We start from the raw sequence: 27,057 nt of genomic DNA, 5'->3' as shown, positions 1-27,057 counted from the left end.
GGACCATAAAGAAGACTGAATGCCAAAGAATTGAGGCTTTCAAACTGTGGTGCTGGCGAAGACTCCTGAGAGTCCCTTGGACTGCAAGGAGATCAAACCAGTCAATCCTAAAGGAAGTTAACCTTGAATATTTATTGGAAGGATAGATGCTGAAGCTGAGGCTCCAATACTTTGGCCACCTGATGTGAAGAGCCGAATCATTAGGAAAGACGCTGATGGTGGGAAAGATTGAGGGCAGGAGGAGAAGAGAGTGACAGAGAATGAGATGGTTGGATGGCATCATTGACTCGATGAACATGAGTTTGAGCAAACTCCGGGAGGCAGTGAAGGACAGGGAAGCCTGGCGTGCTGTAGTCCATGGGTTCACAAAAAGCTGGACACGGCTTAGTGACTGACACCAACAGATCACTAAACTCAGAATTGGTATTTTTTTAAGTCCCCCAGGTAATTCCAATGTGCAGTCCAGTTTGAGAACCACTGTTCTAATGAAAGCAACCTGAAATTCAGGTGCTGTGGCTCCGGAGCCTGAGAAACACAGCTTTGGTGAAAAGCCTGCGTCTGACTCATTTTGTGTCCTCTGTCTCCATCTCTTGGCCATTCTGCTACATTGCTATAGTTTGCAGTTTGAGTTTCCAAGACATGCTGCTGCTTTTAAGAATGTTTGTCAACTACTGAATATAACAAAAAAAGGAAGCAGTTTCACGGATACAGAGAACAAACTAGTGGCTATCAATCGGGGAAGTGATGGGGGAGGGTCAAAATAGGAGTAGGAGATTAAGAGGCACAAACTACTTTGTATAAGATAAATAAACCACAAGGATATACTGTATATAGCTCAGGGTTTATAGCCAATGTTTTATAACAACTATAAATGCAGTATAACCGTTAAAGACTGTGAGTCACTATGTTGTACACCTGAAACTTATTATATAAGTTTATTTATATATATAACATATGTATTTATTATATATATTTATGTTTATATATATTATCATATAATATATAATGTTATATATAAAAAATATCTCAACTTTTAAAAAAGAATATTTACTGAAAGAAATCAGAGAACCAAAAAAAGTTAAAACTTTTAAGTAACAGAAATAGCTGCAAAATATATTCTTATTTATAATAGGATGATTTAAGTGTTAGAAAAAGAAGTAATGTAATGCATCTAGGATCTTTTCTGCGCTTGGCAAATAAAAAGCAACCAATGGGGTAAAGAATCCACCTGCAATGCAGGAGATGTAGGAGATGCAGTTTTGATCCCTGAGTTGGAAATATCCCCTGGAGGAGGGCATGGCAACCCACTCCAGTATCCTTGCCTGGAGAATCCCATGGACAGAGGGGCCTGGGTGGGCTACAGTCCGTGGGGTCGAAAGAATTAGACACGACTGAGCATTATAAATTTTCATCAAAGCCTTGCTTTAACTGTACCTATACATTTTGATATATTTTCATTTTTGCTAAGTTTCAAATATTTTCTTATATGCTTTGAGACTTCCCCCTTTGACCTACGGATTAATTAGAAGTATATTATTTATTTTCAAGTACTTAAGAGATTTCCTGGTGATTGATTTCCGGCTTAATTCCATTATGGTCAGAGATCATAGATGGCATGATTTCGACTCTTTCAAATCTGTCCAGGTTTGTTTCATGATGCAGAATATGGTCGAGCTGTTCTGTTGGTTGCTGAGAAAGGAGTGAGTGCTGAAGTCGACAACGGTAATTGCTGACTCGTCGTTTCTCCTTTCAGTTCTACGGTCTTTGTTTCATGTGTTTTGAAGCTGTGTTGTTAGGTTCACAGCCATTTAGGATTGTTAGGCCTTGTCTGTGACGTGACACTCTTATCTTTATACAATTTCCCTGTTTATTCCTAATAAGTTTTCTTGCTCCAAAGTCTATCGTGTCTGATAGCATATAGCTACTCCAAATTCTTTTTTATTAGTACTAATATTTGCATGGTATAGTTTTCTTTTTTTCCTTTCAAACTTCACTAATTTTAAATGGATTTCTTATAAATAGCATATAGTTGGATCTTGGATGGGCTTCCCAGGTGGCAGTAGTGGTAAAGAACCCGCTTGCTGGTGCAGGAGACATAAGAGACGTGGGTTCGATTCCTGGGTCGGGAAGATCCCCTAGAGAAGGAAATGGCAACCTACTTCAGTATTCCTGCCTGGAAAACCATGGACAGAGGAGCCTGGCGGGCTACAGTCCACAGGATCGCACAGAGTCAGACACGACTGAATCACTAGCCTTAGCACAAATCTTGGGTATTTTTACATTCTGACAATCTCTTTTAATTAGTGTATTTAGACTGTTCAAACTTAATGTAATTGTTGATATGCTTGGATCTACTATTTTGGGTTTTCTATTTGTCCCCCATGTTTTTCATTCCTGCCTTCTTCTGTATTATTTGAATAATTTTTAATACTCCACCTTAATCATCTAGTGAGTTTTTGAATGTATCTTTTGTGTAATCTGTGTGTGTGCATGTGGTTTCTCTAGCGACTACAAAATACTTTTAACTTTTTATAGGTTGTTTGGAATTTACATTTTATTGTTCAAGTGAAATATAGAAATCTTAACTACCATATAGATCTCTTTACCCTTCCTCTTTAGATGGTAATTTTTACGTGAATAATTGGGCTTCCCAGATGGCACAGTGGTAAAGAATCTGCCTGCCAACACACGAGACGTAAGAGATGAGGGTTTGATCTGTGGGTTGGGAAGATCCCCTGGAATAGGAAATGGCAACCCACTCCAGTATTCTTGCCTGGAAAATTCCATGGACAGAAAAGCCTGGTGGGCTACAGTCCAAGCCGGTCACACATAGTCAGACCCAACTGAGCACACACACACATACATACCTATATTCACTGAAGATTCTATCAGACAATATTAGAAGTTTGTACATGTTATGAAAAGCTTAAGATGAGAAAAACAGTCTATTTACCCAAATATTTCCCACATCTATTGCTCTTCCTTCATTCCCAAAGTTTCAAATTTCCCTCTGGTGTCATAGTTTTATCCACAAAATGTTCCCATGTCAAGAGGTCAAGTGAGAAAAACGCAGAGAGCAAGGGAAAGCAATGGGCTTCACTCTCGTGCTGTTGGGACCACACTTCCTCTGGTCAGAGAAGGGCTCCCCTCCCTGAAGCTTTAGGCACCTGCCTGGCTGTGGCAGCCACGGCTGCGTTGAGATTGCCAGGGGGCAGGGGCGGGAGGGGAGAGAAGCAACAAACAGGGCTGTGGCCCTCTCTCCCTGACCCACACAGTCCCTCGTGCCCCATCCTAGGGCCAGAAACAGAGAGCTTCGCTGGGAGCTCAGTCCGCGTGGTGTGCGGGTCCAGGATTCTGTCCATCTGGGGTCCAGGCCAGGAGACACCAGGGGGCGGTAACAGCAAACTTTCTGTCAGCTGGGTGGTGCTGAGTTCCCCTTTCCTTCCCTGGTGTTCCTGTCATGCTTTCCTTTTCTAGATAGCAGCTGTACACATTGAGTCCCGGCACTCTAGCTGTGTTCAGAGGGAGGGAGAGGGTGGACCAGCACTGGAGTAAGAATGAGAGATGGATTTTTATATCACAAACAGAGCCGTGGATTTATAAAGGCTGAAAAACGCGATGCACCCTTAGGGCACCCTATAGCGTATAGCGTATAGTGAAGTCGCTCAGTTGTGTCCGACTCTTTGCGACCCCGTGGACTGTAGCCTACCAGGCTTCTCCATCCATGGGATTCTCCAGACAAGGATACTGGAGTGGAGTGCCATTTCCCTCTCCAGGGGAACTTCCCGACCCAGGGATCAAACCCGGGTCTCCCGCATTGGAGGCAGACGCTTTAACCTCTGAGCCACCAGGGAAGCCGTAGGGCACCCTAACTGAGGATAAATTCTCTCCCTGCACACCCTTCCCCCTTACCCCCCGACCCTGCTCCGCTAGAGCGTGGTGTGGTGGCTAAAAGTCGAATTCCTTGGTTTGAATTTTTACGTCCATTTTTCCAGATGAACCTTAGAATCATTTTGCCATTAAAAGTATTTTTTTTTTAATCCTGATAGAAATTTAGCTAAATTTCTGGATTCAGAGAGAAATAGTCTTTTTATAATTTTGGTTCCTTCTATCTAGGAACATGGTAGATCTTTTCATTTTTTAAAAATGTCTTCTTCAATGACATTTTTAAAAATTTCAGTTAAAAAAATTTCTTCTACAAAATCCTTGTGTTACAATTTGGTTCGATTACTCCTGGTATTTTGTCAGTACTGCAATGAGATCTTTTAAACATAAAATCTTAATGGTTATAGCTGATATATAGAAGAGCTATTGATTTTGGCCTAATTTGTAACCAGCTACCTTACAAAACTTTTGGAATTTATTTTCTTGATTTTCTACAAATAATGATTCATGAATTCAGTCTCTCAGACTGGTGTTTTACAAATAATGCTAATTTGGAATCTCTCTTTGAAAAAATTTCTGAAAAATTCTGCTTTTGGTTTATTTAATCATCAGTCAGTCAGTCAGTTCAGTTGCTCAGTCGTGTCCGACTCTTTGCAACCCCATGAATCGCAGCACGCCAGGCCTCCCTGTCCATCACCAACTCCCGGAGTTCACTCAGACTCATGTCCATCCAGTCAGTGATGCCATCCAGCCATCTCATCCTCTGTTGTCCCCTTCTCCTCCTGCCCCCCATCTCTCCCAGCATCAGAGTCTTTTCCAATGAGTCAACTCTTCGCATGAGGTGGCCAAAGAACTGGAGTTTCAGCTTTAGCATCATTCCTTCCAAAGAAATCCCAGGGCGGATCTCCTTCAGAATGGACTGGTTGGATCTCCTTGCAGTCCAAGGGACTCTCAAGAGTCTTCTCCAACACCACAGTTCAAAAGTATCAATTCTTTGGCACTCAGCTTTCTTCACAGTCCAACTCTCACATCCATACATGATCACTGGAAAAACCATAGCCTTGACTAGACAGACCTTTGTTGGCAAAGTAATGTCTCTGCTTTTCAATATGCTATCTAGGTTGGTCATAACTTCTTCCAAGGAGTGTCTTTTAATTTCATGGCTGCAGTCACCATCTGCAACTGACCATCAAATCTTATACAATGTTAGGTAACAGTGGTGATGATAGACTTGTCTTGGTTGTGATTTTAGTAAAGTCACTCTTCAAGATAGAAATATTTCATGATGTTAATATCTTTTAAAATTCTTTTTTAAAGGAATTTTGATCAGAAAAGGGCACTGAGTTTTATCAAACACTCTTTCACTATCCATAAAATGACCATTTGCATTTTCTTACTTGACCTATTAATGCGGTAATATTTTAATAGAGCTGTTAAAAAAAAAACCTGTGTTCCTACAGTCAATCCTAGTAGGTCACAGAATAGATTGCAGAGCAATTAATTCTCAAGGGAAGGGCTTTTCCCCAACACAGGTGCTTTTCTTTGAATTATGTCCCCAGAGAGGCCATACCACCACCACCTTCCCCCTGGTTACTGTTACTGGAGGCAGCATGAGGGTCCTTGGGAGTGTTGGGCAGAAATGGCAAGTGAATGCTGGTTTGCTGAGAATTTGACACAACCCTAATATACTTTGGCCACCGAATGCGAAGAACTGACTTATTGGAAAAGACCCCAATGCTGGGAAAGGTTGAAGGCAGGAGGATAAGGGGACAATAGAGGATGAGATGGTTGGATGGCATCACTGACTCAATGGACATGAGTTTGAGTAAACTTTAGGGAGTTGGTGATGGACAGGGAGGCCCGGCATGCTGCAGTCCATGGGGTTGAAGAGAGTCGGATACGACTGAGCGACTGAACTGAACTGACTGAATATAACATCCTCACCCACTAGAGCTGAGCTTTAGTTTAGACCTGAGGACTCAAGGACAGTCCTAGAAGTAGATTAGAAGCTCCTTCCCCAGGATCCCACTCCAGAGATCTCACCCTAGTGAGGATGAGGAGACAGTAAGCCCAGGGAGGAAGTTAAAGAAAAGGGTAACGAGGGCAGCATCTGCTTTGTGCCGGCTCCAAGACAATGCTTTACATGTATTATGTGACCGACTCCTGAAACTCTATGAGGTAGTTATCCCCTTTTTACTGATTAGAGGTCTAGAAACTTGCCCAAGGACATAATTACTAAGAAGAGTTGTTATTTAAAAAACGGGTGTAATTCCGAAGTTTGTGTAAACTGGATCTGTAATTTCTGAAGACTGGCCCTAGGGATGGGTCACGAGGCAGAACTCACTTGCAGTCCTTGCCCTTGCCCATTAGGGATCTGTGGGGACCCACAGGGGGCTGTTTCTGGCTGGCCACAGACATCCTGGGGACAGTGCCCATCCCACCCTGCTGGATCCAGGTTCACTGCCTAGAAGTGCAGTCAGGGGATTCCAGCTGTTCAACCAGCATCACAGAAGCGCATGGTGTTGACAGTTTCTGCCTGGTGCTCAGAAAATTCAAGGAAAGCAAACATCTGATTTTATTGAGTACCAAAAGTTGTTTAAAGAACTTTCCATGTGTTAACAAATTTCACTGTTATAACATCCTTATGAGGCAGGCACCATCATCCCCATTTCACAGATGAGAAAATCAGGCATGAGAGGTGAAGTAACATTCGCAGATGGACAGCAAAGCCAGGATTTAAGCCCAGGCTCTCAACCACTGCACTCTGTTAATGACATGAAGGCCAAATGAACCAGAGTAACTAGAACTCACTTCAGCTGGTGGTGAGCTTCTGCTCCTGGTCTGGATTCACGCACAAATATCAGAATCAGGGGAGCTGTTGCCTGGTTTCCTCGATGAGGTTTCTGTCTGACCTCTCATCACCTTAGGGCACTGACTCTACCATTAACTAAATCTGCAAGAGGTTACAGTGCATTTTCCTCGGGCTCTAGGAGTGGGTTTATTATCAGTGAGTTTCACAGCAAAGGTTGGAAGGTAAGTGATGTTTCCTGATGCTCTTGATTCAATGAGTTTGCTCTACACTTCTGTGCCAAGCTGACTCCTCCTCCAAATTTCTTCTTTTAAATATCAGGAGAAACATCGGTATCATGTATCAAAAGAAAGTTCAGAATGTGGCATTCTGAATCAGAGCCAGACTTCCTACTGTTTCTGCAGCATATAAATCCTGGCCCTTTATTCTCTGGGTGGCTTCCTTCCAAGACGGCAGCTTTCCGGAGCCTTCAGCCTGGGTGTACAGCCACAAAGTCACAGGGCGAAGAGAAGCAGCATCCGACCCGGACAGAAGCCCTCAGTCCACACTTACGGATTTCTGGGAGTGCTTATTAGCCTTGGTTTCTTCCTGCATATGAACGTTAACATCTGTTTTCAGAAACCTGGAAACCTCAAAGGCAGTGAAAGGTTTAGAAAGAAAAAAAATTTTCTTCAAAGTAAGCAAATGGTAAGAGTGAATCAGCAAGGGAAACCGTTCAAAATCATTTCAGAGATATTTTATCAAGAAACCCACCAGTGAAAGCTCAAAGAACCAGGCATGAGTTATATATGGCATATTTTTACTTTTATGAAAATAGCAAGTAAACAAGCTGCTACTTAAGAATATAGTCCTTCAAGAAAAGGAAGTTCTAAGATTCAAGACAGGGTTGGTACAGGTTCAACTCAGTTCCATGGGCTCTGTAACAATTCTTGCCCAGAATCCTCCAAAGAAAATCAAGTCTAGAGAATGTTTCATATGGTGGTTTTTACTGTGCTGGTAGTCTCATGCTTTGGAAACTGGTATTCTAGCAACAAAAAGAAGTGAGACTTCAGCTATTTGAATACTCTGCTCCCTAGTCTCTGCCTAAACGTATTTTCTGAACAAAGCAACATAGATGGGAGAGGGTAACTTAAGGGTAAAGGAGAAGAAATGGACACATGGATGCTCTGAAATACGTATTTTAAGCTAAGTTAACTGCAGTTAAATGATATACTGCCAAATATCGTTAGTCACTCGGTAATGTCTGACTCTTTGCGACCCCAGGGACTCTGGCCCACCAGGCTCTTCCATCATTGGAATTCTCCAGGCAGTAACACTGGTGTGGGTAGCCATTCTTTCCTCCAGGGGATCTTCCCAACCCAGGGATCAAACCTGGTCTCCAGGATTGCAGGCGGACTCTACCGTCTGAGTCGTAATCTACTGCCAAAACTCACTCTATGTACCCTGATTCTTAATTATCCACATCAAGTGGAAGTATGGGATCTTTTACCATATATCTCTTAAATTCCTGACTGAAATCACTTACGATAAAGTTGGTGGTCAAGAGACATGCAAAATTTAAACATAAATAATGTTTCAGTGAGAAATGACTTTTATAACTGCTTGGGCATTATCAAAATATAATCTAAAAACCTCTCCTTGTTATCATGTAAATTAAACAAATAATCCTTTTTAAGGCACAAATCCAAAGGTGGCAAAATCACCAAAAATTCAGTGTAGGGGACCACATTCTCCTAAGGGGCGTTAGGAAATTCAAATAGAAGCTGATGTTATGGCCAGGCTGAAATGGACACAGGTCTTGGCCAGAGGGCCCTGAACGCTAGTTCATCTTTACAGGGCTGTGGAGGGGGCATGAAGGGGGCTTCCAGGGGTGCCACTCGGGGAGCTCAGTGCAACAGCTATTTATCAACCTGAAAGGAACCGACTCAGTATTTTAGCAACCGATGCAGCTGAACCAGCACGAACTGGCTGAAGAGCAGCTCTGCTTGCAGCTTTCTATAAATGCAACTTGACAAAAATGGTAGACTATGGGCACACTGCTTTTACATGAGTTTATTACAAAAGAAAAACAATTCCCAGAGACACAATATACAACATTCTAACTCCTAAATCCTTTTGCTTTTTCCTTTTTTTAATACTCTTCTGAGACCACTCTTCAGAACCCAAGCCTACTCAGTCCACAGGACAACCCAACTCCTTGGCTCCCAGATGCACAAGTCAGAGGTTCCAGCAGCCACAGCCAAAGCCAAGGCAGTGAAACCACTCTGCAACGTGGATGAGCCCTCTGAGAAAAGTTTCAACAGCTGCTAACCCGCTCTAAATAAACAGTTAAAGGACTGTTTCTGCCCCTAAGATGAAACCCCACACATCTGATGCTCAAGCTCAGGTCTTCCTGTTTTCACTTGACACCTGGAAAGTATGGTAGACTATTCACTGATGGGTTAATCCTAAGGCTGCTACTTGAGATCCAGATGAGTCAAAATAAATGGTCAGGGTATCTTCCAAGAAGGCCACGATGGCCCTTTTGGCTGGGTCGCCAGCCAGTGCCTGGACACTGTTTATGTGCCCCAGGGCCGTTCTGACCATCTGGTCTCTTTCCTGCGGGTGGTGGGGTGCTCCAGTGTCATCTCTCTCTGTTCCTGATTTTAAAAACTGTAGGATATAGGACTGGACCATGTCCCCATGCAGTTCGAGGGTTTTCCTGATGCAGGACAGGTCTGAGGGGCTGGCCAAGCTCAGGAGGTGAATCAGTGCCTGGCAGATTTGGGTCCGCAGGCTGGCACAGTACTTGAACTCCAGAAAGTCTGTGGTGTCTTCGCTCTTCTGCAAGGCGGTGACCAGGGCATCCCAGATCTGAGCGTACTGCTCGACAGATCCATAGTGCTCCCTCCTGCGGGGAACGGCCAGGGCAGCGGCTGATCTGATGCGCACTTTGAAGTTCTTGCATGACGTCACAACTGATGTCAGGGCGTCGTAGGCCTGGGAGGTCCACGGGGCTGTTTCTAGAAAGAATCCACAGTCATTAGAGCAAATGCAGGTTTAAAAGTAAGTGGGGGGAGAGAGAGGGGGGCTGAGGGAAGCACATACACTAGTGCTCAAGTTAGTCCATGTTTTCACCTAATTCTCACTTAAAAAGCGGGTCCTGCATTTTATTGCAAAGGAAAAGAAAATACTGTTTAGGCAGTGACTGGGGGACAGAGTACTCAGATTAACTGGAGGCTCAATTTCCTAATACTGAGAAGATGCCCAGATTTCTGTCTTGGCTCCCTTCCTGTTGGCCCCAGAAAGTCAGCCAGCTTTATTCCTCGTCAGAGCTACCACTACACGCTCCGTTTTGGGAGTTCTTATTCCTTAAGATAGGCAGCAGAGTGAAATGCAGCTTCCTTAACGCTCCCAGCCCTTCCCGACTCCTCTGCTTCCTCTGAAGACAGGAGGGAGATACCCAGTTCAAAGAGTGCCAATGCCAAAGGCCACTTCAGGCTGCTTCCTCAGTGGATGAAGCCACGAGGCTCCCGGCTGACTGGTCTGCCTGGACGCTTCTGGAAGTACAAGGAGCAGAACAGACCTCCCTAAGGCGATGTAGGTTCTGCTGGTTCAGAAGAACGTCACCTCTCCAGGAAGCTGGCAATTCAAGCAAGTGGGATCTGGAGGCTGTGATCCAGACCCCAGAGCAGCTATCAGCCACTGATGATGTACCGAGGTGCAGGGCCTGTCATCCTGAGGCAGATCCCTCCCTGCCTGCAGCATTCCACCCCGGGGCCAACATCTCCTGTAGGATTTCCAGTTAAACCCTCTTTCTCCCATGTCTGTTTCCCCTTTAACTTTTTTCCCTGTTTGCTAAAACAATGTATGCTCACTGCAGAAAATTTTGAAAAATAAAAGCAGAAAAGAATCCTATTTATCATCCCATTGAGAGACAATCACTGTCAATATTTAGGTTAATTTCCTTTCAGTCTTTTTTCTACCCATTTATTGAGATCATACTGTAGAAACAATTTCCATATTTCATTTTCATTTGCTTAACATCAGAACTATCTTCCTAGATTATCAAAAACTTTCTGTAAATGTAATTTTAAGTGGCAACACAATACCCCTTTAAATATACAGACCATGATTTACCTCACCTTTTCCTTAAACTAGGGTGTTCAGTAAAATACCATGAATAACAGTGTGGTTTTATTAATAATGGAGACTGGTGTGTATTGCCCAAAGAAGCCCTCCATCAGAGAGAAGAAGGAGACGTTCTTACCGAGGGGAAGAGCAGGATTTTTAAATACATTTCCCATCGCATAACAGGCATTCCATCGGACTTTCATGGCAGCCTCAATCAGAACAGTAGAAATCAGGGCCTGGATAGCCTCCTCAATGATTTCAGCAAATCTGGGTTTTTCTATATGAGAAGGTTGCAGAAAATGGAGCAAATTTCCAAGGGCTCGGACTGCATTGCTTTTTACCTGGAGTAAGATGTAAAAGCATTAGAAATCTGTTTTGCCAAAGATATGTGTCAGAAAGTATAATTTTAGTTTAGAAAAAAAAAATCAAAGCACCAAACAGGAGGCCCAAAACATCTTAAAGCAATGAGATAATGAAAATGTAGCTTGTAAAGGTGCAAGTTCTTAGAACTCTGCAAGGTCTCGTGGGGTCAACATTCTGAGTCATCAGAGAGGTGAGGTTCTACAGTTCCTTGCCCTGATTTTTTTAATGTCAGACCCATCTGACATTCAGATGGCCTTCAGAGAGGTCTATCTTCCTTGTTTTACAGAGATGGTGTGTAAGGCCCAGGGGCAAAAGGACATGGCTGATTTGCAGCAAGGCTTGGAAAACCTAGGTTTCATAATTCCAGTCCAACACTTTTCTGCCTAAAGTCTCAAACTTTGTAGCATACTAGAATCATCTGGGGAGCTTTTTTTAAGAAAACAAAAACCAATTCTGATTGAATTAACCTATGGAAGGGTTTCTCGGGTCTTCAGAACCACTAAGTCAAGCACTTGGTTTGGCCTGGTGCTATGCTAGGTGCTGTAATAAAAGGCATCTTGGAGTCCAATGAGGTATATGGAATGATTTTCAGGTCACAGATGAGGAAACTCACCTTCAGAGAAGTTAAATAATGCACCAAAGGTCACTCAGCTACTAAAGGGCAAGCCGGGATTTGAACTCGGCTGATGTCTGCTGACCCTAAAGTGCACGTCTACACTTTTAAAACTTAATAGCGTAACAGGGAATATTCAAAGCCAAGCTGCTCATCTTTCTGACTTGTCAATTCTACTAAGAGATTTTTGGAAAAAGCAAGCATGGAATAGTCTTACAAACGGCACTGATATTTTTCATGAGATAGGAAGGAAACTGTTGTATGGAGTGTACACTATACACCCTGAGCACACTCTCCATCTCCTTTGAACAGGGATAAATTTGGTGAGAGAGAACTGTAATACACCAAGTGTCTCACTGAGAAATATGAGGTTGTGCTGTCAGTCTACCTTGTCTTTATCCTTGGAAGCATCTATAGCTGACTGCAGCATCTTCAAGAGCAGGAGGCCTGAGAACTCTTCCTGGAAACTTGGGTCTGGTGTTTCCCTGTCCCACCCAAAGCAAGCAAAACATGTTAACTGTAAAACCCACCTAAACATACACATGTACAAATATACTCACTCAGTGTAATTACAGAAACAGCTCCACAAATCTGTTCAGATTACACTGAGAACTTATTTAGGGTTTACACCTTTTGATTTAGTAGGTCTACATCTAGGGATATAACCAAAAAGGGTATCTCACAATGGAGATTTCACGCACAAAAATGTTCAATGCATATAAAAGCCTACACTAACACGAACGTTCAGTTACAGGGAATGGCAAAATAATGAGTACATAGTGAAGACTGTGTAATAACAAATAACAACTTATAAACAGTCTACACAAGTCAGCAGAATGCTTATACATGTTACATGTCTACAGTGAAGGAACAAAAAGCAAGATACTTGTGTATGTGTAAGAGCAGTGGCCTCTGGAGAGGGAAGTTAGGGGATAAAGCTGTGAATATGTTACTTAAAAATATACAAATACAATATTTAAAAACAGGGCAACTATTACCAAGGTTTTGATTTTCTACTTTTATAGTTTTCACATTTTCTATAATGTGGATATATTACTTGTATCAGCATACAGTATTTTATATATATATATTAAAAACAGGTTACTAATAGTATATAAAACAAATATAAATACAGAATATAAAACAAAACAAAGCAGCAAGACTGACTACATAATGTAAGGGAATTACTGCTAATTCCTTTCTAGTAGGATCAAAGATGTCCTCTTAGGACCTTGGCCTTGGAAGTCAACCAGAGACAATGAGCTGAGTCACCTACATGTTGACAATCAGAGTGTCGGTCAGGTTGCCGAGGGACCAGGCTGCTTTGGCCCGGACATTAGGAGACTTGTCCTGAAGTGACGTCAATATTGCATTGGCTGTGTCTGCAACAAATATGACATCCTGTGAGGTAAACAAAACAGAACACTGTAGTTACCTTAAGAGTTCACACTGCTGCCTTCAAAGTTCTCAAATCTGTTTTCAGATAAAGCTATATAAGCCTTTACCACAAACTTGTATTTTTAAATCAAAGTTCATTTAATCAATTTACTGTTTTCTTATATGAAATTTAGACACTCATTAAAATTCTAGGGGAAGGTCTCCCACGATTCTGATACATGCCATACACACTCAAGGAGACTACAGATTTTGCTCTTGCAAACATCTTATAACCTGGCCTGTGACAATTATCTGTGAATCCTGCGCTTGGCTTGATGTCCACCTTGGGAAAAGATGTGAACAATGAAACACATTTGTAAGCACATCCTGTTCACTTACACACTTCTCAGTGAGATAAAGGTCACAAATAAGAGTGAAGGAGAAATTTGTCTCTTTGTATTAAAATTTTATTAACTTTCTAAATTATTACTATTGTATGGTAATGTCCCATTTCACTTCTTTTTTTCACTATATATTACTTTAAACATTCACTGGCCTAGGGTCCTGGGCAGAGTGCAAAATAGTTAAATGAACTATCAGTCAGTTCAGTCGCTCAGTCATGTCTGACTCTTTGTGACCCCATGAATCGCAGCACGCCAGGCCTCCCTGTCCATCACCAACTCCCGGAGTTCACTCAAACTCACGTCCATCGAGTCAGTGATGCCATCCAGCCATCTCATCCTCTGTCGTCCCCTTCTCCTCCTGCCCCCAATCCCTCCCAGCATCAGAGTCTTTTCCAATGAGTCAACTCTTAAAGACATTAGCATATTTTAGTAGCAATTAAGGAAACCAGATTACAAACCAATTTAATTGCCTTTACTGTCCACTTCAGGAGCTCTATATCATCACAAAGAGTAATAAAATGACTATAAAGAGGCACGGTGGAGCTATGTGGGCTCACTGACCTGTCTGAGACAAGGAAAAAGCACGTAGACCCCGAGGGCTCGCGAGGTAGCAGCTTTCACTAAACGGTTCTTGCTGTCGTTCAGCCCCAGCAGCATCGTGATGCACAGGATCTGCCTGTCGCTCTGCAATGAGAAAGGGAGGCCACGCAAAAGCGTGAGTGAAATAGTTGTGAGCCACTGCCTTCGACAAGTGACTGTGACACGTCTGTGTTGAATCCACAGTCAGGGAGGTGAGCACAACTGAGTCTTTGAGGCTAACTTGGCAGAGAACAAAGGTTCAACTCAGATCCAGTTAACATCAGAGGACCCACTCGAGACAGGGCTCACACAGCCTCGTGACTACATGTAACCTCTACCACTGTGGGAATCAGGTCATTTTGTTCTCCTACTTTAATCATGCTGCCTTCCTTATAAAAACTAATTTATATAAATAAGAAGGGATGCAAATGCCATTAAGGGCTAAAGGAAGCAGCAGTCTAAACACAACATGTATTGGGCACCAAAGTAGGCATTTTCACATGCTTCACATTATCACACATATCATTTCCATCTTACAGGTGATAAAACTAAATTTTATAGAAGTTAAGATAACCAAAGAGCTAGAAGGCAGAAGAGCTACTAGGATTTAAACCAACTAGGATTCAAATCCAAAGAGCTAGGATTTTCTAACTTATAGATTTGAAATCCTAAAATGTGACTTCAAAGCCTCTGCTACTCTCCCTCCCCTCCACCCCCAATCCTGCCTTCTAAGCACAGGGAGGAAAAACTCCCCTGAGACATTAAGATTTCAGTGCTGTTCTCCTCTGCCCTCACCCTATACTCAGGTAGAACATGCACCTTTTCCTCAGAGATGATGTTGAATACTGGTTCAAAAGAGTCAAAATCAAACTCAAGCTCTCATGCTTAGCATCACAAATTAAAGATGAGAAAACACCCCGAAGGTTACCGGCAGACTGCCGAAGGCTTCCGGCAAGATGGAAGACAGGGCGTCACAGGCGCTGGCCTGCAGCGTCGGGTGCTCTGCGTTCTGCAGGGCTCTGGGTAAAGGACCGTTGAGCATCGCGGTCCAGAACGCCAGCACCTGGAACAGGCAGAGCTGTAAGCGTGGCCCGGGAGACGGCAGTGGAGCCAGCGCGCCGCTCACACTACCGCTCACACTACCGCCAGCACCAGTGGCGGCGTGCTTTCCTTAAAGCAGTCGCTCGCTGTCAACGCTTTCACTAGTACCTCCTAGCAGCAATGAAAGGAACTTTAGAAAGCACCTGCTTAAACGCTTCCACAGTCTGGTACAGTGAGGCAGCAACAGTGACAGCAGTAATGGGGACAAGAAGAGGACAGCATCAGCTTATACTCTAGACAGCTTCCCAGCGCCAGGCGCTGCCCTGCGTGCTTCCCACGTATCAACGCACTGCATGTTTAAAAAACATTTATTTATTTATTTAGGCTGTATTGAGTCTTAGCTGAGGCACCTGGGATCTTCTTGCTCGTGGCATGTGACCTCTTAGTTGCGGCATGTGGGATCTAGTGCTCCCACATGACCAGGCATCAAACCCAGGCCCCCTGCACTGGGAGCATGCAGTCTTAGCCACTGGACCACCAGGGAAGTCCCCCCATGAACTCTTTAATTTCAGCCCAACTAAATGAAGAATATATCATTATCTCCATTTTCACACAAGGAAACTGAGGCACAAAGAGGTAACCTGCTAGTGGGCAGCAGGGCTGGACTTGAATCAGATCAACTGGCCCGCAGCCAGGCGCTCTTTCCACCTGCCCTCGGTGGGCGCAGGTTGGAGCTCCAGGGTGGCCCAGAGGCTGTGCGCTGGATCCAGAGGCAGAGCTGGGGCTGAGGCCTCCAGCCGCTGCTTCCAGTCTTGCAGCCTTGGGCGGTCGCTGAACCTAAGTTTTGGTTCCTCTTCAGTAAAAGCAGGGCAAAAACATCTACTTGGCAGAGTTTGTGTGATAATAAAATGTAAGACTGTGTGTAAAGTCTCCAGCACAGCGCCTAGTGCACAGTGGAGATTCTTCAACTGAACAATAAGCTCTGTTTTGAGCACTTGGAAGATGTTCTCACTTCAGTGCCCCTCAAGGGAGGTATCTGCAAGTGCCTTTAACAGTTTCCTTCTTATGCTTTTAAAAGCCCTGAAGAATCACGCCCCAGATGCAAATCTGTCTGGGCTTTTGGTGTCTCCATTTCCTCCCCATGGACCTAGTCCTGAATCTTACCATGTACCCATGTGCCAGTTCTTTCACCTCCACAATCCTATCACCCAGACCCCCAATCTGGGCCCTCTTGCCCCAAACCAGAAGATGACAGACAGGTGTGGCTGCTAGCCTTCAAGCTGGCCCCCAAGGATTCTCACCTCCTGATGTTTAGGAGGCCATCCCCTTCCACACTGACTTGGGCTGATCAGTGAGGAACTTCCAAAGCTAGGTCATAAAAATCCTATAGCTCTATCTTGCTCTCTTAATTAAACTGCTATAATGGTGGCCAGGGCATTCCTGTGGCTCGGTGGTAAAGAACCCACTGTGGGAGATGCAGGAAACGTGGGTTCAACCCCTGGGTCAGGAAGATACCCTGGAGTAGGAAATGGCAACCCACTCCAGTATTCTTGCCTGGGAAATCCCACAGACAGAGGAGCCTGGTGGGCTACAGTCTTTAGGGTCACAAAAAGTGAGACACGACTTAGCAACTGAGCACGGGTGGCCGGCTGCCTTGTGCAGAGAAGACTCCAGCAGCTCTCTGGGGAGGTCCTCAAGGGGAGCGAGCGAGTGAGATCTGCCGCCAGGCAGCGCTAAGCTGCAAGGTATGTGGCTGAGAGAGACACCGCAGAAGAGGTGCCACCCTCCTTGGTTTAATTCGGCTGACTGCAGCGCCTGCCAGCGTCTGGCTGTAGCCTCATGAGACCTCAGCCAGAACCATCAGGTCAGCTGCCCCCAGTTCCTGGCCCACAGAAACTATGTGAGAGAATAAATGTAGGATATGGCTTTAAGCTGCTAAGTGTTTAGGATAATATCAGTCAACAGTATATCAGTAATACAGAAAGTCTATCCCTTTTTGACATATGAAATAATACCGAAGTGTGAGTGGTTAAGAGTCTTGCCCAAAGTCACACGGAGCAAGAGAACAAGACCTGGATTAAACCCAGGTCTGTCTGATGGCGAAGCTCAACAACTCCCTGCGAATGGTGACACTTCAGTTTTAGTGACTGTCTAGGGAAGGACCAGGGCTACACATTCTTAATTCCCTACAAGGACGACAGAAACAGGGAAGAGCAAAGGAACGGGCAGGCTGAGGAGGGCAGAGGGAGAAAACCTCACTCATGTAGAGTTGACTTTGCTTTTGGCACATGTAGAAGGCTTCTCTGGTGGGCTCACGTGTTCCTCCTCCAGAGAATAACTGGCACAGTGTGGAGGGAACACAAAGAATCGATGATCACAAAATCTAATGGAAATAATGGGGAAAGGGGCTGGCAGTGAAGGGGTTAAGGAAATTAAGATTCATTGAACATCTATCTGGCAGTTTTCACACCTCATTCAATCTTCCAAAAGTCCAATGAGTCAAGGATTTTTATTCTGCTTTATAACAAGGAAATTATGTTCATAATATTCATTAAGTGGTTTAATCTCATGACTTTGTATTCCAAATCCTGGGCTCCTCCCAGCATTCTAGTCTGTCTCTTGGGCATAATGAGTAACAGAATTAGGTTTTGTGCAACAAAACTGGTTCCTCCATTGCTGGCTCTATGTTACACATTACCACATATTGAACTGCCAATAAAATGAAATGCAAATAAAACCTACTCATCCTAAATTATAAACCATAATTTCCGATACTGAAAGAAACCAAAAATACTTTCTGATACCGAAAGAAACCATCACTGAACCTCAAAATAAAACTGACTGAAGCACTAAGAAAAGAGAAAACCATGAATACACATTTACTTACCAAGGGGACTGGAACTCTCTGATCAGGTGCTACGGAAGAATCTGGTTTATACTGGTGTATTAAGCTGGTACCCAGTTCTTCCAGAAGCTGCCAAGATAAAATAAACAGATTATCAGAGATGAATATTAGAACCAAGGAGGTAAAAAGCAACTTCAATTTACAGATTACTTCAAATCAAGGGGAAAAATAATTTCCAATTGCTTTTCTTTCTTTCCTCAGCAACTCCCATCTCGGAGGCATTCTCAACAGGAGCAAAATCACCAAGTATATTTCATTAATTTATTACCAAATCAATTTTTTTGGTTTATATGTAGAGCTGAAAATAGAAGAACGTATCACTTCCCTCCCTGAAACGTCCTAAAGAAACTCAGAACTCATGGACATGTGGCAGAGGATAGAACCTAAAAGGAGGAAAAGAGAAAAGCACATGGCTTTTAATGAAAATTACCTTTGCTCCATGAAGCTGGATAGATGGATCTGCCTCCCCCAGGCACTTGCAAATCACCTCTCCAAGCTCCATCAAGTAGACCTGCGTCATTGAAAAGTAGCCCCTTGCCAGATGAGCCAACACCTGCAAAGAAAACGGGATTAACCCTGAGAACGGAATGCAGGATTGCAAGATCCAAAAGTGTTCCAGTATTTCAGAAATCACTCACACTCAACAAGGGGCTTAAACCTGATGTTGAATAACATGAAAAACAACCACAATCTTTATTTTATGACTAAAAATCAACTAAGCGCTATCATATAATTTTATGGTGCTTTATAATCTACAAAATGTGTTTAAGATTATAATTATTGTCTCAAGCTGGGAACAATTTTTCAAAGGTGGTATTAACTAATTAGTCTAGCTGAAGAAACTATGACTGAAAAAGTTTAAGAGGTTAAAGTCTTGTGCATTAGTCGCTCAGTTGTGTCCAACTCTTTGTGACCCCATGGACTGTAGCCCACCAGACTCCTCTGTCCATGGAATTCTCCAGGCAAGAATACTGGAGTGGTTGCCATTCCCTTCTCCAGGGGATCTTCCTGATCCAGAGATTGAACCCAGGTCTCCTGCACTGCAGGCAGATTCTTTACCAACTGAACCACCAAGAGAAACCCTAAGAGGTTAAAGGACATGTGTAATATCAATCAGATAATTAGCAGCAGACGCCAAGACCAAACCTGTGTCTTAGGTCATACCTGAATACAGAAAAAACCAACACTTTAATATTCAGTTCCCAGTTACAGCTAGCTGCACTGGGAGCCAACCCCATACACTAACACACCTGCAGAAAGCACAGCCCAGGAGCAACAGAAGGGCAGTCGCCACTCACAGAGGGGACACTCCTGGAGCACTGGGCTCTGGTGACCTGTGGGAACCATACTACCAGGTCTCAGAGTTCACCTTCTACACTTAGCCACTCTACCAAGAACAGGAGATGCAGCTGCTCTACCTGATACATACAAACAGAGGATTAGGCAAAATAAGTGCCGAATTAATAAGATTAAACAAACACTTTAATCTAGGGTGTCTACTAATAAAGCAGATCTAACAAAATATTTTGTTGTCTCTAAGCAGATATAACAAAATATTTATTCCTTCAAAGGAAGAGAACCACCCTAGATTAAAGTTTTTGTTTTTTCTGTATTCAGGTATGACCTAAGACACAGGTTTGCCAACAAAGGTCCATCTAGTCAAGGCTATGGTTCTTCCAGTAGTCATGTATGGATATGAGAGTTGGACTGTGAAGAAAGCTGAGTGCCAAAGAATTGATGCTTTTGAACTGTGGTGTTGGAGAAGACTCTTGAGAGTCCCTTGGACTGCAAGGAGATCCAACCAGTCCATTCTGAAGGAGATCAGCCCTGGGATTTCTTTGGAAGGATGATGCTAAAGCTGAAACTCCTGTACTTAGGCCACCTCATGCAAAGGGTTGACTCACTGGAAAAGACTCTGATGCTGGGAGGGATTGGGGGCAGGAGGAGAAGGGGACGACAGAGGATGAGATGGCTGGATGGCATCACAGACTCAATGGACGTGAGTTTGAGTGAACTCCAGGAGTTGGTGATGGACACGGAGGCCTGGCGTGCTGAGATTCATGGGGTCGCCGAGTCGGACACGACTGAGTGACTGAACTAAACTGAAGCAGATATAAGACCAAAGAGAAGTAAAGTAAACATTTATTTTAATTTTCAGATGCAGATATCAAAGATAAACTCTATAATTTCTTTCAGAATTATTATATAATCTATAACACCGATTGGCCATATAATACCTGAGATGACTAAAATGGCTGGCAACGGATGAATCTGACATTTTACAACCAAGCCCCTCCACCTATCCCCCCAAAACAAAACAACAAAGCATTCACACCTAAAACGTGAATTCACGCACAATTCCCACTAATACCAATGACACATGGCTTGGTTTTACATTATTTTCAGACTTACTCCTCATGAAGTAATCACGCTGTGAAGAAAGAATGTGTGTGTGTGTGTGCGCATGCGCATGCTAGGTCACTTCAGTTGTGTCTGACTCTTTGTGACCGGCTCCTCTGTCCAAGAGATTCTCCAGGTGAGAATACTAGAGTGGGTTGCCATGCCCTCCTCCAGGGACTCTTCCCAACCCAGGGATCAAACCTGTGACTCCTGCTTTGCAGGCAGATTCTTTACTGCTGAGCCACCAGGTAAGCCCCGTGAAGAAAGAACGATTACTTCCATTTCAGAGAAGAGGAAATGAAACCTCCTACCTGCAAGGCCTCCAACCGCATGGGGAATGGCTCATACACGCTTCCTCCTGCAGAACCAGCATCGCTACCTGAACAGGAATCCTCCCTGGGCAGAACAACAATGGAAATGCAAAGTCGAATGAGCCAGCAGGGCTCTGAAGACAACTTTGGTGAGCTAACAGCTCCTTCTTCTACATAGGGTCCTGAAGGGGCCTTCTTCCACCATTCAGGAGGACTGAGGTGAGGAGTGGCTGAGCTGCTGCCGCTGAGTCCGGAAGAACAGGGCTGTTGTAGAAGTAGCTGGACTTCAGGTAAAGGTGCATGAGTGGACACTATGGCTCCCAACAGTGTGAGACTTGACACACGAACATTAACGTCTGTCAAAGGGAACAGTAAGAACCTATCACCATGGGAACGGTGACCATAGAGATCATAATTATCTCTGCAGGCAATTAAGAATTCTGACTTTCTTGTTTAACCTGAATCTAATTAAACCTCTAGACAGTACTTCCAGTTTACAGGAAACACATGTGTAAGTTAAACAACATCATAAGGAAAATATCCCACAAATTGAGGGTGAGACATACTGTAACAACTGGTAGGACTTCCCGGGTGTTCCAGTGGTTAAGAATCCACCTTCCAATGTAGGGGACACGGGTTAGACCCCTGGTTGGGGAACTAAGGTCCCATGTGACTCAAGCAACTAGGGAGATGCCCCTGCACACCACAAAGAAGACCCAGTGCAGCCAAAAAAAAAGACAACTGGCTTAGACCCTTCCAAAATCAATCATGAAAGAAAAGAAAAAGAGTGGTGGGCCACTGTAGAGTCCAAAAGGCTAACGTGAGGGGACAGGACAAGATGGCACAGTAGGAAGATGCTAGGCTCTCTTCTCATAGAGAGGAAAATTACAGTCATGTAGAGCTACCATCTCAGAGAACAACCTGATGACCAGCAGAAAAAATTTTCCACAACTAAATTTTTTTTTTAAAGCCATATTGAGACAGGTAGGAGGGGCAGAGACATGGTCTGGGAGGGACCTACACCCCTTGAGTGTTACAAACCATAGGCAGGAGGGATTTCACAGCCTCAGAGGTCCTCCTGAGGAGTGAGGGTTCTGAACCCAATGTTGGGCTTCCCAGCCCAGGGGACCTGCACCAGGAAGATGATTCCCCCATAAACCAGTGGGGGTTACACCTGAAAGAGAGTCGGAGGGCTGTAGAGAATTGTAAATCCACTCCAAAAGGCTGTGCACAAAAACTCACTGGCTCCAGGTTATGGCACACAGACAGCAGTTTGAAAAGAAGCTCATCAAAGGAGGAGGTTCACTGACTACTAATAAAGCATGAGCCTGAGGGTTTCTGACAAGCTAGCGAGTGCCACTTAAAAAAAAAATTTTTTTTCCCCCCGTCTCTCTTGCTCTCTCTACTTAGCCAGGCACTGGCAGGTACCTGTTCTGACTCTCGCCATTTAATTTATTAGCATGCATCTGTGGATCCCACCCAACACATGCTTGTCTAATTCAGTTCCCAGTTACAGCCAGCTGCACTGGGAGCCAACCCCATACACTAACACACCTGCAGAAAGCGCGGCCCAGGAGCAACAGAAGGGCAGCTGCCACTCACACAGGGACACTCCTGGAGCACTGGGCTCTGGTGACCTGCGGGAACCATACTCCCGGGCCTCAGAGTTCACCTTCTACACTTAGCCACTCTACCAAGAACAGGAGATGCAGCTGCTCTACCTGATACATACAAACAAAAGAGGATTAGGCAAAATAAGACAGGTCTCAATAAGTTTAATAAGACTGAAATCATATCAAGCATCTTTTCAGACTAAAATCCTATGAGACAAGAAATCAACTACTAGAAAAACACAAACAAGTGGAGTCTAAACAACATGCCACTAAACAACTGAAAAAAATCAAAAAGCAAAACCTTGAGACAAATGAAAATGCAAACACAGTGTTTCAAAATCTACTGCGTAAAGCAAAGGCTGTTCTAAAAGAGAGATTCATAGCAATACAGGCCTACCTCAGAAAGTAAGAGAAATCTCAAACAAACCATTTAACCTCATACCTAAAGGAACTGAAAAAAGAAAAACAAACTCAAAGGGAAAATAAAGATCAGAGTAGAAATAAATAAAATGATACACACACACACAAAAACAATAGAAAAGATCAATGAAACCAAAAACTGGTTCTCAAAAAGATAAACAAAATTGAAAAATCTTTAGCCAGACTCATCAAGAAAAATAGAGGGTCCAAATCAATAAAAGTTCTGAATAAAAGGGCCCAAATTGCAAAGAGTCAGACTTGACTGAGCGACTGAACTGAACCGAAATCTGTAAAATCAGAAATGAAAGAGAAGATACAACCACCACAAAGGATTTACAAGAGATTACTATAAACAGTTCTATGCCAACAAATTGGACAACCAAGAAGAAATGGATAAATTTCTAAAAACATTCAATGACCAATTACTAGTAATGAAATCAAATCACTGATCAAAAAATTCCACCCAAAACAAAAGCCCAGGACCAGATGGCTTCAAGGGTGAGGTAAATTCTACCAAACATTTAAAGAAGACTTAATACCAATCCTTCTCAAACTATTCTAAAAAACTGAAGAGGAAGAAATACTTCCACATTCACTGTATCAGGCCAACATTACCCTGATAGCAAACTAGGTTTTATATTCTACTTCTTTCCAAAAAGAGGAGGATGTCTATATGTCTATCCATTTTCTACTTATATCTAAAGACTATGAATTATTATATACCAGAGCAGAAGTGAAGGAGTGAAGTCAAAATCGCTCAGTTGTGTCCAACTCTTTTGAGACCCCCATGGACTATATAGTCCATGGAATTCTCCAGGCCAGAATACTGGAATGGGTTGCCTTTCCCTTCTCCAGGGGATCTTCCCAACCCAGGGATTGAACCCAGGTCTCCCACATTGTGGGCGGATTCTTTACCAGCTGAGCCACGAGGGAAGCCCCACTAGAGCAGAACCCCTACAATTTGCTCAGTCTTAATTCTAAAGGGATACTCCAGTCACTGCACTGATGCATTGAAAAGGCACTGAACTTTACAGCTGATTCTCCAAGTTATTTCTTATCAAAAGTAGGGTTCTGGCGATAGCTGGTTCCCCTCAAAGTTTGAGGATAATAAACAGAATTATCTTAGTGTTATAAAAATGTTCTGAATATTTTAAACTAGTAATCTAGATTTTATTGATATAAAGAAGCAATCAAACTACCACCAACCTTTGTGGCGGATATAAGGTTTTATCTGGTTCCAGACTTTGGTCAGCAGGCTGAGTTTCAGACGGTTATAAGGTGAATTTGATACCAAGTTTGCAAGACACTACAAAACACAAAGAGTAGCTCATTAATGGGCCTGATTAAGCCGCAGCACAGAGACAAAATTTAAAGCATTTAATTAAAAAACAAAAGTCTTTATATTCATTTGAAAATCAGTCTTTTTTTTTCTTTTCCCTTTGTAAAGGGAAAAGGGCACTTAGTACAACTTAAAAGGAACTGTCTTAGTAAATCATTTATTTGGCCATACAAAGAGATCACATATACAAAGATCACATATAGCTGTGATCAGACAAGTAGGAAGAACAGACTTCCAATCAGGTTATCTTTAATAAAATTACTTATATTCTTAAGTCAATTTATTTGTGGGCAATATAAACATTACACAAAACTGAAGTAGAGAAAGTGCCTCTGCCAACTCACTGATATCTTGGCACATTTACCTTAATTATCTGAGTGAGGGTCTGTGAGGATGATTCCGCCACCAAAGCTAACAAAAGACATCTGTGCAACTCTTTAATGCTGGAAGCGATCATTACGGAAAAGGGAGTGAAAGCCCTTTTGTGGTCACTGGTATCTTCAGCAACGGAAAGAAACTGCTTTGAGCCTTCCAAGATGGCAGATAAAACTTGGAGGGCACAGGCACGTGTCTGAAATTTCAGAAGGATTCACTTCAGTGAGTTAAAAATCAGGAGTCAAATCCCCTTCTTCCTATATATACTTTTCATTTTCAAAGTATTTAGATAATTTTAATTAGACGAATAAAGGCAATGCGATTTCTATCAGGTCCTAAAAGTAGCTGTGGACTAAGGCACTTGCACCGTCATTCCCTACCCTCACTTAAAAAAAAAACAAAGAACTTTAAATCACATTGCTCTTAGGTTTTCTTACTATAGGGAATGAGTCTAAGCTATACCATAGTATAGAAACCTAAAATCACGAGCATGAAAATAACTTAAGGACGAGAAGCCTAGTTTAGTCAAGCATAAAGCCAACGGACAAGAGATAAGTCAACAGCCTGTGGGGTGGAAAAAGATAGACCCATCTACAATCTGTTTTACATCAAAGTTCCTGAGGACATTCTGCTTTACATTCTACCCTAAAGCATCCATGAGCGCTCAGTGTCAATTAAATAGGATATGTGGAACTCCATGCATACTCAGCTTGGCAGACACCATTACTGACCAACTTTCAAAAATATTCTTAGGTACAGAAAATAACACTAGCTCCAATAAAAACCTTTGATACTCAAAGAAATACTATTAAACATAACCTTATGGATGGAAGGAAAGTGCGCACACCTCTGTCAGCAGGCTGCTGGCATCTGTCAGGGATAGTGCCTTTGAATCGAGATTTTCTTTATAAGCTTAATTACTTTTAATTGGTACTCTGACAATTCTGCGGCATTAAAAATCAGACAGCAAAAAATAAACGGAAAGAAAGCCAAATTTAACCAAAATGGAATGTAGGTGATAAATGCAGGACTACTAATGAAACAGTACTGTACCATCTTTGGCCAGCTCACCCCAAAAGGCCAATTGAAAAGACTTAAAAAGCAAGGAATCAACATTATAACTTTAGGATCTAATCTAAATATTTACTCAGTAAGAAGCACATCGGAGTTTGGTGTGAAAAAGGTTTTCCAGAAAATCTTCAACTGTGTTATCTCCAAATTGCTGTTGTTGTTCAGGAGTTAAGTTGAAACATTTCATTTCTACATGCCTTTTATAGAGTAGAATCATAAACAAAAAAACCAAAGTTTTTGTGAGAACAAATTTATAGTACAGCAGAATGAGTCTTTGGAATTAAGCATAATCACTTGTTAGGAAGTTGACAATGTATGAGGACAGTGGTGTGTGTGTGTATGTGTGTGGTGTGTGTGCGTGGGGGGGCGGGGGTGGACAGAGAGCTCTCAAGCACAAGTCAGCTGATTCAAGAACTTAGATAAGGGGTTACCAAAACTTTTCTGTAAAGGGCCAGTAGTACAAATTTTATATTCTAGATTTTGCACACCACAGAGTCTTTGTTGCAACCACTCAACTCTGCTATGGCAGCACAGACACTGTATAAATAAATAAATGTTTCTGTTTTCAAATAAAATTTTTCTTTTTGACAGTGAAATCTAAATTTCATATAATTTTTGCATGTCACAAAATATTCTTTTTACTAAAAAAAATTAAAGCATTAAAAACCACTTAACTCATAGATCATACAAAATCTGGTAGTGAGCCAGATTCAGCCCATTGGCCATAGTCTGCCAACCCTCTGATGAGACGACTGGCTGGTCTTAACTGAAAAAGGAAGATGTTATGCTCAAGAAACTGCCATTTCTATAAAATGTAATTAAAATCTACAATTTCAAGAGCTTGCCAACCAAACAAAATTAAAAGCCAAGCTGTAAACAGAAACTAATATTCAAAATAAGAAGTTTTCAGCTCAATTAACTTTGCTTCCTAACTGGGAAAAAGCATTTGTAACTATCACAGATGAAAACAAAAGAATGTCAGTGAGGGGCTTCCCTGGTGGCTCAGTGGTAAAGCACCCACCTGCCAATGCAGGAGACACAGTCTGGTCCACATCCTGGCCCTGTATGACCCCACAGGCCTGTGCAGAGCAACTAAGCCTGTGCACCACATTGTCGAGCCTGCACCCTAGAGCCCATGCTCCGCAACAAGAGATGCCACCTGCGCACCGCAACTAGAGAAGAGCCCCCACTCAGCGCAGCTAGAGAACAGTCCACAAAGCAAAGAAGACCCAGTACAGCCAAAGTAAATAAATAAAATTATACATAAAAAATTTCTCAGTATGTCAGTGATGACTGTGCTTCCAGCTGAATCCACCACAGGTTTACACCAGAGCTGCCATGACCTGCAAGCCATCATCAGTGTGCACGTGCGGAGGAGGCATGACACTACCCTCCTGTCATGTTTCATCCTGGCTGAGGGAGACTTCAGTCTCTGCCCC

At 42.9% G+C, this 27,057-nt stretch overlaps 1 protein-coding gene across 3 annotated transcripts in view; it reads right to left on the bottom strand.

The window, feature by feature from the left end:
- Positions 1-8,731: 8,731 nt before the first annotated feature.
- The window catches only part of HEATR6 (HEAT repeat containing 6), a 32,526-nt gene continuing 14,200 nt past the window's right edge, over positions 8,732-27,057 (bottom strand). For 2 of the 3 annotated variants that reach the window (XM_055577320.1, XM_055577323.1), the window contains 11 exons: positions 24,537-24,743; positions 24,040-24,139; positions 20,801-21,156; positions 18,520-18,642; positions 18,072-18,158; positions 15,072-15,206; positions 14,126-14,248; positions 13,060-13,184; positions 12,172-12,268; positions 10,944-11,148; positions 8,732-9,696 (listed from right to left, as the gene is read on the bottom strand). In XM_055577320.1, coding sequence (XP_055433295.1) covers positions 9,125-9,696; positions 10,944-11,148; positions 12,172-12,268; positions 13,060-13,184; positions 14,126-14,248; positions 15,072-15,206; positions 18,072-18,158; positions 18,520-18,642; positions 20,801-21,156; positions 24,040-24,139; positions 24,537-24,743 — 2,130 coding nt within the window. In that variant the 3' untranslated portion in view covers positions 8,732-9,124. The remainder of the gene's footprint in view (positions 9,697-10,943; positions 11,149-12,171; positions 12,269-13,059; positions 13,185-14,125; positions 14,249-15,071; positions 15,207-18,071; positions 18,159-18,519; positions 18,643-20,800; positions 21,157-24,039; positions 24,140-24,536; positions 24,744-27,057) is intronic. The other variant, XM_055577321.1, reaches the window with a different exon arrangement.

The sequence above is a fragment of the Bubalus kerabau genome, chromosome 4, assembly GCF_029407905.1.
Source record: "Bubalus kerabau isolate K-KA32 ecotype Philippines breed swamp buffalo chromosome 4, PCC_UOA_SB_1v2, whole genome shotgun sequence".
Lineage (NCBI taxonomy): Eukaryota > Metazoa > Chordata > Mammalia > Artiodactyla > Bovidae > Bubalus > Bubalus kerabau.
The sequence above is the reverse complement of the archived record's forward strand: the minus strand, read 5'-3'. Positions and strand labels throughout refer to the sequence as shown.